Raw genomic sequence first — 12,367 nt, forward strand, 5'->3', positions numbered from 1 at the left:
TGCAGGGGAAGAGGCGTTGTTGTTCCCTCTTTACGACTTTGTAGTCGTGTTTTGGACCATGATAGATCCTTAGTGATGTGGACACAGAGGAACTTGAAGCTCTTCGGGCTCCACTACTGTCCCGTCGATGCGAATGGGGGTGTGTTCAACTCTCCGTTTCCTGTAGTCTATGATCAGTTTCTTTGTCTTGCTGACGTTGAGGGAGAGGTTGTTGTCATGGCACCAGATTGTCAGGTATCTGACCACCTCCCTATAGGCTGTCTCATCGTTGTCGGTAATCAGGCCACCCCGAAGGACTAAGTACGCACCCCTGAGGGGCCTCTGTGTTGAGGGTTAGCATGACGGGCCCCCTCACCATCTGGGGGCGTCCCGTCAGAAAATCCAGGATCCAGTTGCAGAGGGAAGTGTTTAGTCCCAGGGTCCTTAGCTTAGTGATGAGCTTTGAGGGCACTATGGTGTTGTGGTGTTGAACACTTGAGCTGTATTCAATGAATAACATTCTCACATAGTGGGAGAGGGCAGTGTGGAGTGCAATAGAGATTACGTCATCTGTGGATCTGTTGGGGCGGAATGCATAATGGATACAAGGTGTCTGGAATGATGATGTGAGCCATGACCTGCCTTTCAAGCATTTCATGGCTACTGATGTAGGAGAGAGAAGATAGTCATTAAGAGAGGCGTTCTTGAGGACATTGACTATGGGTGGTCTGCGTGAAACATGTAGGTTTTACAGACTGCATCAGGGAGAGGTTGAAAATGTAATTGTTCTGAGTTGCCCTGCGGCCTCGTGAATGTTAATCTGTTTAAAGGGGTTACCTCAGCTACGGAGAGCGTGATCACACAGTGGTCCGCAACAGCTGGTGCTCTCATTCACGGTTCAGTGCTGCTTGCCTCGAAGCGAGCAAAGAAGGTATTTAGCTCATCTGGTAGGCTCGCGTCACTGGGCACCTCGCGGCTGGGTTTCCCTTTGTAGTGCCTGATAATTTGCAAGCCCTGCCACATCTGACGAGCATCAGCGCGGGTGTAGTAGGATCCGATGTTAGTCCTGTATTGACACTTTGCCTCTTTCATGGTTAGCGTCCCTCTCCATGAAAGCGGCAGCTCTAGCTTTCAGCTCAGGGAGGATGTAGCCTGTAATCCATTGCTTCTGATTGGGATATGTACGCATGGTCACTGTAGGGGATGACGTTGTGGATGCGCATATTAATTAATGAAGCCGATGAATGAATGCAATCAATCGATTGCAATTGATTGCCTCAATGAAATCGGATGAATCCCAGAACATATTCCGGTCTGTGCTAGCAAAACAGTCCCGTAGAATAGTATCCTCTTCATCGGACCATTGCCGTACCTCTCCCTGTGAGCTTACCTGACGCTGATGTTCTGTACTGTTTATTGTCTTTGTTCAGCCACAACTCAGAGAAATATAGTATATTACAGATCTTACGGTCCCGTTGATAGGATAGTCTTGAACGGAGCTCGTCCAGTTTATTCTCCAGTGATTGTACAATAGAACGGAGGGTAGAGGCAGTTTATGTACTTGCCAACGTAGTTTTGTCAGGGTGCCCGCACTTCGGCGGCCTCTCTTAAACAGCCTTTTAACTTTTTGAGTCTCTGGGATTAGGCACAGGTCAGAGGTTGAGCAGTATGCCCTGCGCTTCCACCTCGATGAAGTAGAAATCTTTATCCAAATTGAGCCAACTGTTCTGATGGTTACAGGAAACGATGGCAGAGACATTATGTCCAAAACAAAGTGAAGATCACGGAGGAAGGAGGGAGGGATGGAGATACAGAGATAGGGAGGACGTAGAGGGAGAGGGAGAAGCAAGACAGCGATATCGAGAGAGACAGAGAGAGAGAAATATAGAGAAAAAGAGAGAGAGCGTGAAATATTTTTTTTTTTACCAATGCAGAGTGGAGGTGGGTAGTTCCATCGCCTGACGGTCCCTGGCATGCAGGAGATGTGAGAGTTTCCCTGGGAAAATAACCCAAACACGAAAAAGAACATACAACAGACAAAAACACAAAGATGAGAACAGAAATTCATTAGCCTCTTTCCACTGACACATGGTGCTTTAAACCGCATCTCTTCTCTCCCAACACTGTCCACTGTCCTCTCTTCTCTTCCTACGCACTCTACTGTCCTCTCTTCTCTCCCAACACTGTCTACTGTCCTCTCTTCTCTCCCTACGCAGTCTACTGTCCTATCTTCTCTCCCAACACTGTCTACTGTCCTCTCTTCTCTCCCTACACACTCTACTGTCCTCTCTTATCTCCCTACACTGTCTACTGTCCTCTCTTCTCTCCCAACACAGTCTACTGTCCTCTCTTCTCTCCCAACACTGTCTACTGTCCTCTCTTCTCTCCCTACACTGTCGACTGTCCTCTCTTCTCTCCCTACAGTCTACTGTCCTCTTTTCTCTCACTGCTGTCTACTGCTTCTACTACTACTGCTGCTACTACTGCTACTGCTACTACTGCTACTGCTACTACTACTACTACTACTACTACTACTACTGCTACTACTACTACTCATACTACTACTACTACTACTGCTACTACTACTACTGCTACTACTACTCATACTACTACTACTGCTACTACTACTACTACTACTACTACTACTACTACTAGTAGTAGTACTACTACTACTACTACTGTTGCTACTACTGCCACTACTACTACTGCTACTACTACTACTACTACTGCTACTACTGCTACTACTACTACTACTACTACTAATACTGCTACTACTACTACTACTAATACTGCTACTACTGCTACTACTACTGCTCCTACTAATATCGCTACTGCTACTACTAATACTGCTACTACTACTACTGCTACTGCTACTACTACTACTACTGCTACAACTACTGTCACTACTAATACTGCTACTACTACTAATACTGCTACTACTACTAATACTGCTACTACTACTACTGCTACTACAACTAATGTTACTATTACATCTGCTGCTAATACTGCCAATACTTCTGCTTCAGCTACTACAACTACTGCTACTGCTACTACTAATACTGCTACTACTACTACTACTACTACTACTACTACTACTGCTACTGCTAATAATACTACTACTACTACTAATACTGCTGCTACTACTGTTACTACTACTACTACTACTAAAGCTTCTATTACGACTACTAATACTCCTGCTACTGCTTCTACTACTGCTACTACTACTACAACGACTACTACTACAACTACTACTACTACTGATGCTGCGACTACAGCTACAACTACTGCTGCTGCTACTATTACTACTGCTACTACTACTACTACTACTGCTACTACTACTACTATTACTACTGCTACTGCTACTACTATTACTACTGCTACTACTACTACTAATACTACTGCTACAGCACTACTACTACAACTTCTACAACAACAACTACTACTACTACAACAACTACTACTGCTGCTACTATTACTACTGCTACTACTACTACAACTATTACTACTGCTACTACTACTACTATTACTACTGCTACTACTACTACTAATACTACTGCTACAGCACTACTACTACAACTTCTACAACAACAACTACTACTACTACAACAACTACTATACTGCTGCTACTACTAGAGCTACTACTACTACAACTTATACTACTAGAGCTAGTACTACTACAACTTCTACTTCTGCTACTACTACAACAACAACTACTACTGATGCTACTACTGTTATCTGTAATGTGTATCCTACTACTGTTACCTGTAATGTGTATCCTACTACTGATCCTACTACTGTTACCTGTAATGTGTATCCTAATACTGATGCTACTACTGTTACCTGTAATGTGTATCCTACCACTGTTACCTGTAATGTGTATCCTACTACTGTTACCTGTAATGTGTATCCTACTACTGTTACCTGTAATGTGTATCCTACTACTGATCCTACTACTGTTACCTGTAATGTGTATCTTACTACTGATCCTACTACTGTTACCTGTAATGTGTATCCTACTACTGTTACCTGTAATGTGTATCCTACTACTGATGCTACTACTGTTACCTGTAATGTGTATCCTACTACTGTTACCTGTAATGTGTATCCTGGCTCACACTGGAACGAGACAACGCTGTTCATGTGGAGTCTCTCTCCCACCTTGATACCATTCATAGGTACCACTGGCTCTGGACAACTGGTCAGAGAGACCGCTGAGAGAGAGATAGGGAGGGAGGGAGGGAGGGAGGGAGGGAGGGAGGGAGGGAGAGAGAGAGAGAGAGAGAGAGAGAGAGAGAGAGAGAGAGAGAGAGAGAGAGACAGAGAGAGAGAGAGAGAGAGAGAGAGAGAGAGAGAGAGAGAGAGAGAGAGAGAGAGAGAGAGAGAGAGAGAGAGAGAGAGAGAGAGAGAGAGGGGGAGAGAGGGGGAGAGAGGGGGAGAGAGAGAGAGAGAGAGTAATGGGAGATATGGAGAGAGAGAGAGAGAGAGAGAGAGGGAGAGAGAGTGAGAGAGAGAGAGAGAGAGTAATGGGAGATATGGAGAGAGAGATGGGAGTGTCAAGGGAAATTTTAAGACATTGTTGAGTATTTAGAAAGTTAGGTTACACTAGTAGGACACGACACATTGTTGGGTCTTATCCCATTGCATCCCATTGATACTATATTATATTTCATTAGTAGGACACGACACATTGTTGGGTCTTATCCCATTGTATCCCATTGATACTAGAGTATAATTCAACATGTATGTTTACTCTTGTATTCCAGCCTGAAGCCAGCAGCAGACACGCTGATGTCAGAGAAGAAGTGTAGGTAGAGCTGGTTGGACGTGCTGTTCAGGAGAGCTGGGACCGTCGTTCCTGCAGGGGAGACCAACAGTACTCTTCATCGACACATTCAACTCTTCATCGAGCCTTATTTATCTTACAGTGGTTATAGTACTAGGACGGCTGTAGTAGGTAAGGTTATAGCTTGTAAGAACTGTTATGCGTCGTAAGAACTTTGACTCTTGTTTCATTTAAGAGATATATAACAGAACAGATCAGATCCAATGTTAATTGTCACATGCGCCGGTTCCGTGAAAGTATGACACTAATACAGTTTACTTGTCTTGCTGAGAATTCTGGAATGTCTTGTTACCCATGAATGTCTTCTTCATCTGTTGCACACTGACTAACTTAAGTGATTTTGAAATGTTTCCTTGCAAGTATACACTCTCCGTGTGGAATATGCTAGATAGCTAGCTAGCTAAAGAACGAACCATAATCCCAACCCATAATGTTACTACCCTGCATTAATCTGCAGGTAGCTAAACAACCAGGTTCAATGTTAGCTAGCTAACAGTAGGCTATAACTAGTCAAGCAAATGGCTCTGAGATACGAATAATAAGAACATACACATAACTTTAGCTAGCATTACAGCCGGCTAACTTTAGCCTACAGTGAAACGATTACTGAAGCAGGAGTACAGCACTGATGGAATCCTTGGCTTCAGGTTCAGAGTTCCTGGTTCTACTATACCCTGGTCACATGGCCTGCTCTGAATCACTCTGATTGGCTTATTCCTCTTAATACCATTGTATTATAATGTATATTACTGCCTTAATTTTTGCTGGACCCCAGGAAGAGTAGCTTCTGCCTTGGCAGGAACTAATGGGGATCCATAATAAACCCCAGGAAGAGTAGCTGCTGCCTTGGCAGGAACTAATGGGGATCCCTAATAAACCCCAGGAAGAGTAGCTGCTGCCTTGGCAGGAACTAATGGGGATCCATAATAAACCCCAGGAAGAGTAGCTGCTGCCTTGGCAGGAACTAATGGGGATCCCTAATAAACCCCAGGAAGTGTAGCTGCTGCCTTGGCAGGAACTAATGGGGATCCATAATAAACCCCAGGAAGAGTAGCTGCTGCCTTGGCAGGAACTAATGGGGATCCATAATAAACCCCAGGAAGAGTAGCTGCTGCCTTGACAGGAACTAATGGGGATCCATAATAAACCCCAGGAAGAGTGGCTGCTGCCTTGGCAGGAACCAATGGGGATCCATAATAAACCCCAGGAAGAGTAGCTGCTGCCTTGGCAGGAACTAATGGGGATCCATAATAAACCCCAGGAAGAGTAGCTGCTGCCTTGACAGGAACTAATGGGGATTCATAATAAACCCCAGGAAGAGTAGCTGCTGCCTTGGCAGGAACTAATGGGGATCCATAATGAACCCCAGGAAGAGTAGCTGCTGCCTTGGCAGGAACTAATGGGGATCCATAATAAACCCCAGGAAGAGTAGCTGCTGCCTTGGCAGGAACTAATGGGGATCCATAATAAACCCCAGGAAGAGTAGATGCTGCCGTGGCAGGAACTAATGGGGATCCATAATAAACCCCAGGAAGAGTAGCTGCTGCCTTGGCAGGAACTAATGGGGATCCATAATAAAACCCAGGAAGAGTAGCTGCTGCCGTGGCAGGAACTAACAGGGATCCATAATAAACCCCAGGAAGAGTAGCTGCTGCCTTGGCAGGAACTAACGGGGATCCCTAATAAACCCCAGGAAGAGTAGCTGCTGCCCTGGCAGGAACTAATGTGGATCCATAATAAACCCCAGGAAGAGTGGCTGCTGCCTTGGCAGGAACTAACGGGGATCCATAATAAACCCCAGGAAGAGTAGCTGCTGCCTTGGCAGGAACTAATGGGGATCCATAATAAACCCCAGGAAGAGTAGCTGCTGCCGTGGCAGGAACTAACAGGGATCCATAATAAACCCCAGGAAGAGTAGCTGCTGCCTTGGCAGGAACTAACGGGGATCCCTAATAAACCCCAGGAAGAGTAGCTGCTGCCCTGGCAGGAACTAATGTGGATCCATAATAAACCCCAGGAAGAGTGGCTGCTGCCTTGGCAGGAACTAACGGGGATCCATAATAAACCCCAGGAAGAGTAGCTGCTGCCTTGGCAGGAACTAATGGGGATCCATAATAAACCCCAGGAAGAGTAGCTGCTGCCCTGGCAGGAACTAATGGGGATCCATAATAAACCCCAGGAAGAGTAGCTGCTGCCTTGGCAGGAACTAATGGGGACCCATAATAAACCCCAGGAAGAGTAGCTGCTGCCTTGGCAGGAACTAATGGGGATCCATAATAAATACAAATACAAAACACAAATATCATAGTGAAGTATTCATTTGTTTTTGCTCTGTTTGGCTAGTGGTTAGAGGAGGGAGGAAGGTAGCCTAGTGGTTAGAGGAGGGAGGAAGGTAGCCTAGTGGTTAGAGGAGGGAGGAAGGTAGCCTAGTGGTTAGAGGAGGGAGGCAGGTAGCCTAGTGGTTAGAGGAGGGAGGCAGGTAGCCTAGTGGTTAGAGGGGGGGCGGCAGGTAGCCTAGTGGTTAGAGGAGGGAGGCAGGTAGCCTAGTGGTTAGAGGGGGGGCGGCAGGTAGCCTAGTGGATAGAGGGGGGAGAGGGGCAGGTAGCCTAGTGGTTAGAGGGGGGGGCGGCAGATAGACTAGTGGTTAGAGGGGGGAGGCAGGTAGCCTAGTGATTAGAGCGTTGGACTAGCAACTGAAAAGTTGCAAGATCGAATCCCCGAGCTGACAAGGTAAAAATCTGTCGTTCTGCCCCTGAACAAGGCAGTTAACCCACTGTTCCTAGGCCATCATTGAAAATAAGAATTTGTTCTTAACTGACTTGCCTAGTTAAATAAAAGGTCAAATAAAAAAAATTAAAATATGAAGAGGTTAAACTAATGCTTCACTTGATCTCTAAAATAAAGAAACCTTTTCAACAAATACATTATTCGAATACACCTGCCTCTCCTCTCTTTGAGCTTCAGTGAGCACAGTAATGTCACACTGACTGCTTCCCTTTGCTCTCCATAGTGACAGGTCACAGTGGGTTAGTCACTGGTAAACGACAGCCTGTGGTGGGTGCGTTTGAGGAGGATAGATCCTTTGATTTCCCCATCCCCACCTCACCTATAATAACAAGGTGCAACCCTTCACCATGCACGCACAAACACACAGACACAATTAGAAAGAGAGAGAAGGAGAGAGAGAAACATGGAGAGAGAGAGAGAGAGAGGAGAGAGAGAGGAGAGAGAGAAACAAGGAGATAGAAAGAGGAGAGAGAGAAACAAGGAGATAGAGAGAGAGAAACATGGAGATGGAGAGAGAGAAACAAGGAGATAGAGAGAGATGAGAGAGAGAAACAAGGAGATAGAGAGAGAGAAACAAGGAGATAGAGAGAGAGAAACAAGGAGATAGAGAGAGAGGAGAGAGTGAATCACCTGAGAAGCTCCCCAGCATGGTGTCACTGTTGTCTCCTCCATCAAACACCTCTAGAGAATCCCAGTTCTGTTCAGTCACAAAACTGATCACCTGGATCTGAGGAGGAGAGATAAGGAGGGGATTTGAAGAGAGGAGAGGAGAAGAGGAGAGGAGAGGACAGGAAGGGACAGGAGAGGGAAAAAGAGGGAATGAGAGGAGAGGAGAGGAGAGGAGGGAGGGAGGGAGGGAGGGAGGGAGGGAGGGAGGGAGGGAGGGAGGGAGGGAGGGAGGGAGGGAGGGAGGGAGGGAGGGATAGAAGAGAGCAGGGGAGAGGAGAGAGAGAAAATGAGATGGAAGGAGAGGAGAGGAGAGGAGAAGAGAAGAGAAGAGAAGAGAAGAGAAGAGAAGAGAAGAGAAGAGAAGAGAAGAGAAGAGAGGAGAGGAGAGGAGAGGAGAGGAGAGGAGAGGAGAGGAGAGGAGAGGAGAGGAGAGGAGAGGAGAGGAGAGGAGAGTATACTGTAGGTAGGGGTAAAGTGACTAGACAACAGGATAGAAGCTTGTGGGTAGAAGCTGTTCAGGAAATGTTTAAAGGCTGTTCAAGACAGACTCAATGAAAAGCTTCTGTAAGGTGAGTGAAAAAATATAGCGGTAAGATACTCAGAGGTTCATACCTGTATTCCTGATCCTTCCGGGACCGTGATCTTCCAGACACAGTTGAGGCTGTTGAGATAGGGCTCAGGAAAACCAGGAGACAGGATGGTACCGGTCCTCTGGGTCAGATTACCACCACATGGTACTGGAGGGAGTGAGGGAGGCGAGAGGGAGGAGGGAGGGAGGGAGGGAAATGAAATAGAGAGAAAGACAAGTACAAGACAAGTAAAGACAAGTAAAGAGAGAGAACAACATGAACCAAACAGGGAAATTATCGTAGAGAGAATCAAGAAAAAATGCAATGCAAAGAAATAAGAAAAAACACAGAGGCAAACGCAGGGGAAGACATTCTACATCTGTTTCCTATGTGTTACCACAGGGGAAGACATTCTACATCTCTGTTTCCAATGTGTTACCGCAGGGGAAGACATTCTACATCTGTTTCCTATGTGTTACCACAGGGGAAGACATTCTGCATCCCTGTTTCCAATGTGTTACCACAGGGGAAGACATTCTACATCTGTTTCCAATGTGTTAACACAGGGGGAAGACATTCTGCATCCCTGTTTCCAATGTGTTACCACAGGGGAAGACATTCTGCATCCCTGTTTCCAATGTGTTACCACAGGGGAAGACATTCTGCATCCCTGTTTCCAATGTGTTAACACAGGGGAAGACATTCTGCATCTCTGTTTCCTATGTGTTAATGCAGGGTAAGACATTCTGCATCCCTGTTTCCTATGTGTTAACACAGGGGAAGACATTCTGCATCCCTGTTTCCTATGTGTTAACACAGGGGAAGACATTCTGCATCCCTGTTTCCAATGTGTTAACACAGGGGAAGACATTCTGCATCTCTGTTTCCTATGTGTTAACACAGTGGAAGACATTCTGCATCCCTGTTTCCTATATGTTACCACAGGGGAAGACATTCTGCATCTCTGTTTCCAATGTGTTAACACAGGGGAAGACATTCTGCATCTCTGTTTCCAATGTGTTACCACAGGAGAAGACATTCTATATCTCTGTTTCCAATGTGTTACCACAGGGGAATACATTCTATATCTCTGTTTCCAATGTGTTAACACAGGGGAAGACATTCTGCATCTCTGTTTCCTATGTGTTAACACAGTGGAAGACATTCTGCATCCCTGTTTCCTATATGTTACCACAGGGGAATACATTCTACATCTCTGTTTCCAATGTGTTAACACAGTGGAATACATTCTGCATCCCTGTTTCATATGTGTTAACACAGGGGAAGACATTCTACATCTGTTTCCTATGTGTTAACACAGGGGAAGACATTCTGCATCCCTGTTTCCTATGTGTTAACACAGTGGAAGACATTCTGCATCCCTGTTTCCTATGTGTTAACACAGGGGAAGACATTCTGCATCCCTGTTTCCAATGTGTTAACACAGGGGAAGACATTCTGCATCCCTGTTTCCAATGTGTTAACACAGGGGAAGACATTCTGCATCCCTGTTTCCTATGTGTTAACACAGGGGAAGACATTCTGCATCCCTGTTAACCTATGTGTTAACACAGGGGAAGACATTCTGCATCCCTGTTTCTTATGTGTTACCACAGGGGAAGACATTCTGCATCTCTGTTTCCAATGTGTTAACACAGGGGAAGACATTCTGCATTCCTGTTTCCTATGTGTTAACACAGGGGAAGACATTCTGCATCCCTGTTTCCAATGTGTTACCACAGGGGAAGACATTCTGCATCCCTGTTTCCTATGTGTTACCACAGTGGAAGACATTCTGCATCTCTGTTTCCTATGTGTTAACGCAGTGGAAGACATTCTGCATCCCTGTTTCCAATGTGTTACCACAGTGGAAGACATTCTGCATCCCTGTTTCCAATGTGTTACCACCGGGGAAGACATTCTGCAACCCTGTTTCCTATGTGTTACCACAGTGGAAGACATTCTGCATCTCTGTTTCCTATGTGTTACCACAGGGGAAGACATTCTACATCTCTGTTTCCAATGTGTTAACACGGTGTTCCCTGCTTGCTGCCACATCTGGAGGCTGCACTGGAGAGCACAGGTGAACATATGCCTCATCAGCGGGTTTCAAGGAGTGTGTGTGTGTGTGTGTGTGTGTGTGTGTGTGTGTGTTTGACCCACAGCAGTACTGCCACCTGTGTGATCGCATGGCTGCGTTTGGACTGTTTCTAGGGGCGATGGAATGGCTGGCAGCCTACATCAATCTGGGAGGGGTTAGTTAGTTAGAGTCCCCCCTTATCAGAGGAGACAGGTGTGTCTCTGTGTCCTACATATACAGGTGTGTCTCTGTGTCCTACCTATACAGGTGTGTCTCTGTGTCCTACCTATACAGGTGTGTCTCTGTGTCCTACCTATACAGGTGTGTCTCTGTGTCCTACCTATACAGGTGTGTCTCTGTGTCCTACCTATACAGGTGTGTCTCTGTGTCCTACCTATACAGGTGTGTCTCTGTGTCCTACCTATACAGGTGTGTCTCTGTGTCCTACCTATACAGGTGTGTCTCTGTGTCCTACCTATACAGCTGGGTATAGATGAGTTCCAGTTAGCCAGGGCGTTGGGGACAGTCAGACACTCTATGGCGGTGGATCCCTCCAATACGTATCCGGGGGAGCATTCGAAGCGGATCACGGCTCCCACGGCAAAGTTATTCCCCGTCCTCCTCCCGTTCCTGGGCTCTGGGACTGAAGTGCACTGGGTGGCGCTGGTCCTTGGCACCGCTGTAGAGGAAGAGAAGAAGAGTCTGGTCACTGTAGCTTTACCAAGTAGTGATTATCTAGGAGCCTGAGTTTCTCCTGACAAGGGAAACTCCGTCCCCTAATTAAACCTTCTGGTCAGAGGAAAAATACTGTATTAAATGTTATTTTATAGTAGATCAGCTTTAATATTGCAGATACTGTAGATTGTGGCTTCTATCAATGTAATTGTCTGAATCATTTCCCCCTGTATGTGACCTTTATTTAAAGTGGCAGTTAACTTCTCATTTCCAATGACGGCCGACCCCGGCTGACCCTGAGTAACGCTGGGCGCCGCCCTACGGGACTCCCAATCACAGCCGGAAGTGATACAGCCTGGATTTCAACCAAGGTCTGTAGTGATGCCTTGTTTTTACTCCTCTAGATAGTTTAGTTCTTTCTGAGAAGTAGACATTATTTACTATTTTACACCTGCTGGTTACTATACATGACTGTTATCTATTGTATTAGAGTCCAAGCAGTCCAGGTATTTATGTATAAATTTTAGTCGGACTTTCTCAAAAGTCTTTTCAAAGTCAGCTATGAACACCATGCCTGGTGTAGTACTTGTCTTATATTATCTCCAATGTATCGTCCATGTAAAAAACCTGTCTGATTAGGATGGATAATATCCGACAAAACCTTTTTAATTCTATGCGACAAGCTAGAAATGCTAGAAATGTTTTACATCACAACACTGAACTAACTGTAAGGTGACTCCTATGTTTTAAATGGACTGGGTCTTT

General features: G+C 45.7%; 1 protein-coding gene across 1 annotated transcript in view; it reads right to left on the reverse strand.

The window, feature by feature from the left end:
• The window catches only part of csmd2 (CUB and Sushi multiple domains 2), a 384,085-nt gene that overhangs the window by 204,271 nt on the left and 167,447 nt on the right, over positions 1 to 12,367 (reverse strand). The window contains exons 25-30 of the mRNA XM_036971824.1: positions 11,403 to 11,606; positions 8,891 to 9,015; positions 8,240 to 8,336; positions 4,730 to 4,834; positions 4,072 to 4,190; positions 1,906 to 1,975 (exon numbers count right to left, since the gene is read on the reverse strand). Of these exons, the coding sequence (XP_036827719.1) occupies positions 1,906 to 1,975; positions 4,072 to 4,190; positions 4,730 to 4,834; positions 8,240 to 8,336; positions 8,891 to 9,015; positions 11,403 to 11,606 (720 nt within the window). The remainder of the gene's footprint in view (positions 1 to 1,905; positions 1,976 to 4,071; positions 4,191 to 4,729; positions 4,835 to 8,239; positions 8,337 to 8,890; positions 9,016 to 11,402; positions 11,607 to 12,367) is intronic.

The sequence above is a fragment of the Oncorhynchus mykiss genome, chromosome 32 (genome assembly GCF_013265735.2).
Source record: "Oncorhynchus mykiss isolate Arlee chromosome 32, USDA_OmykA_1.1, whole genome shotgun sequence".
Classification (NCBI taxonomy): Eukaryota; Metazoa; Chordata; class Actinopteri; order Salmoniformes; family Salmonidae; genus Oncorhynchus; species Oncorhynchus mykiss.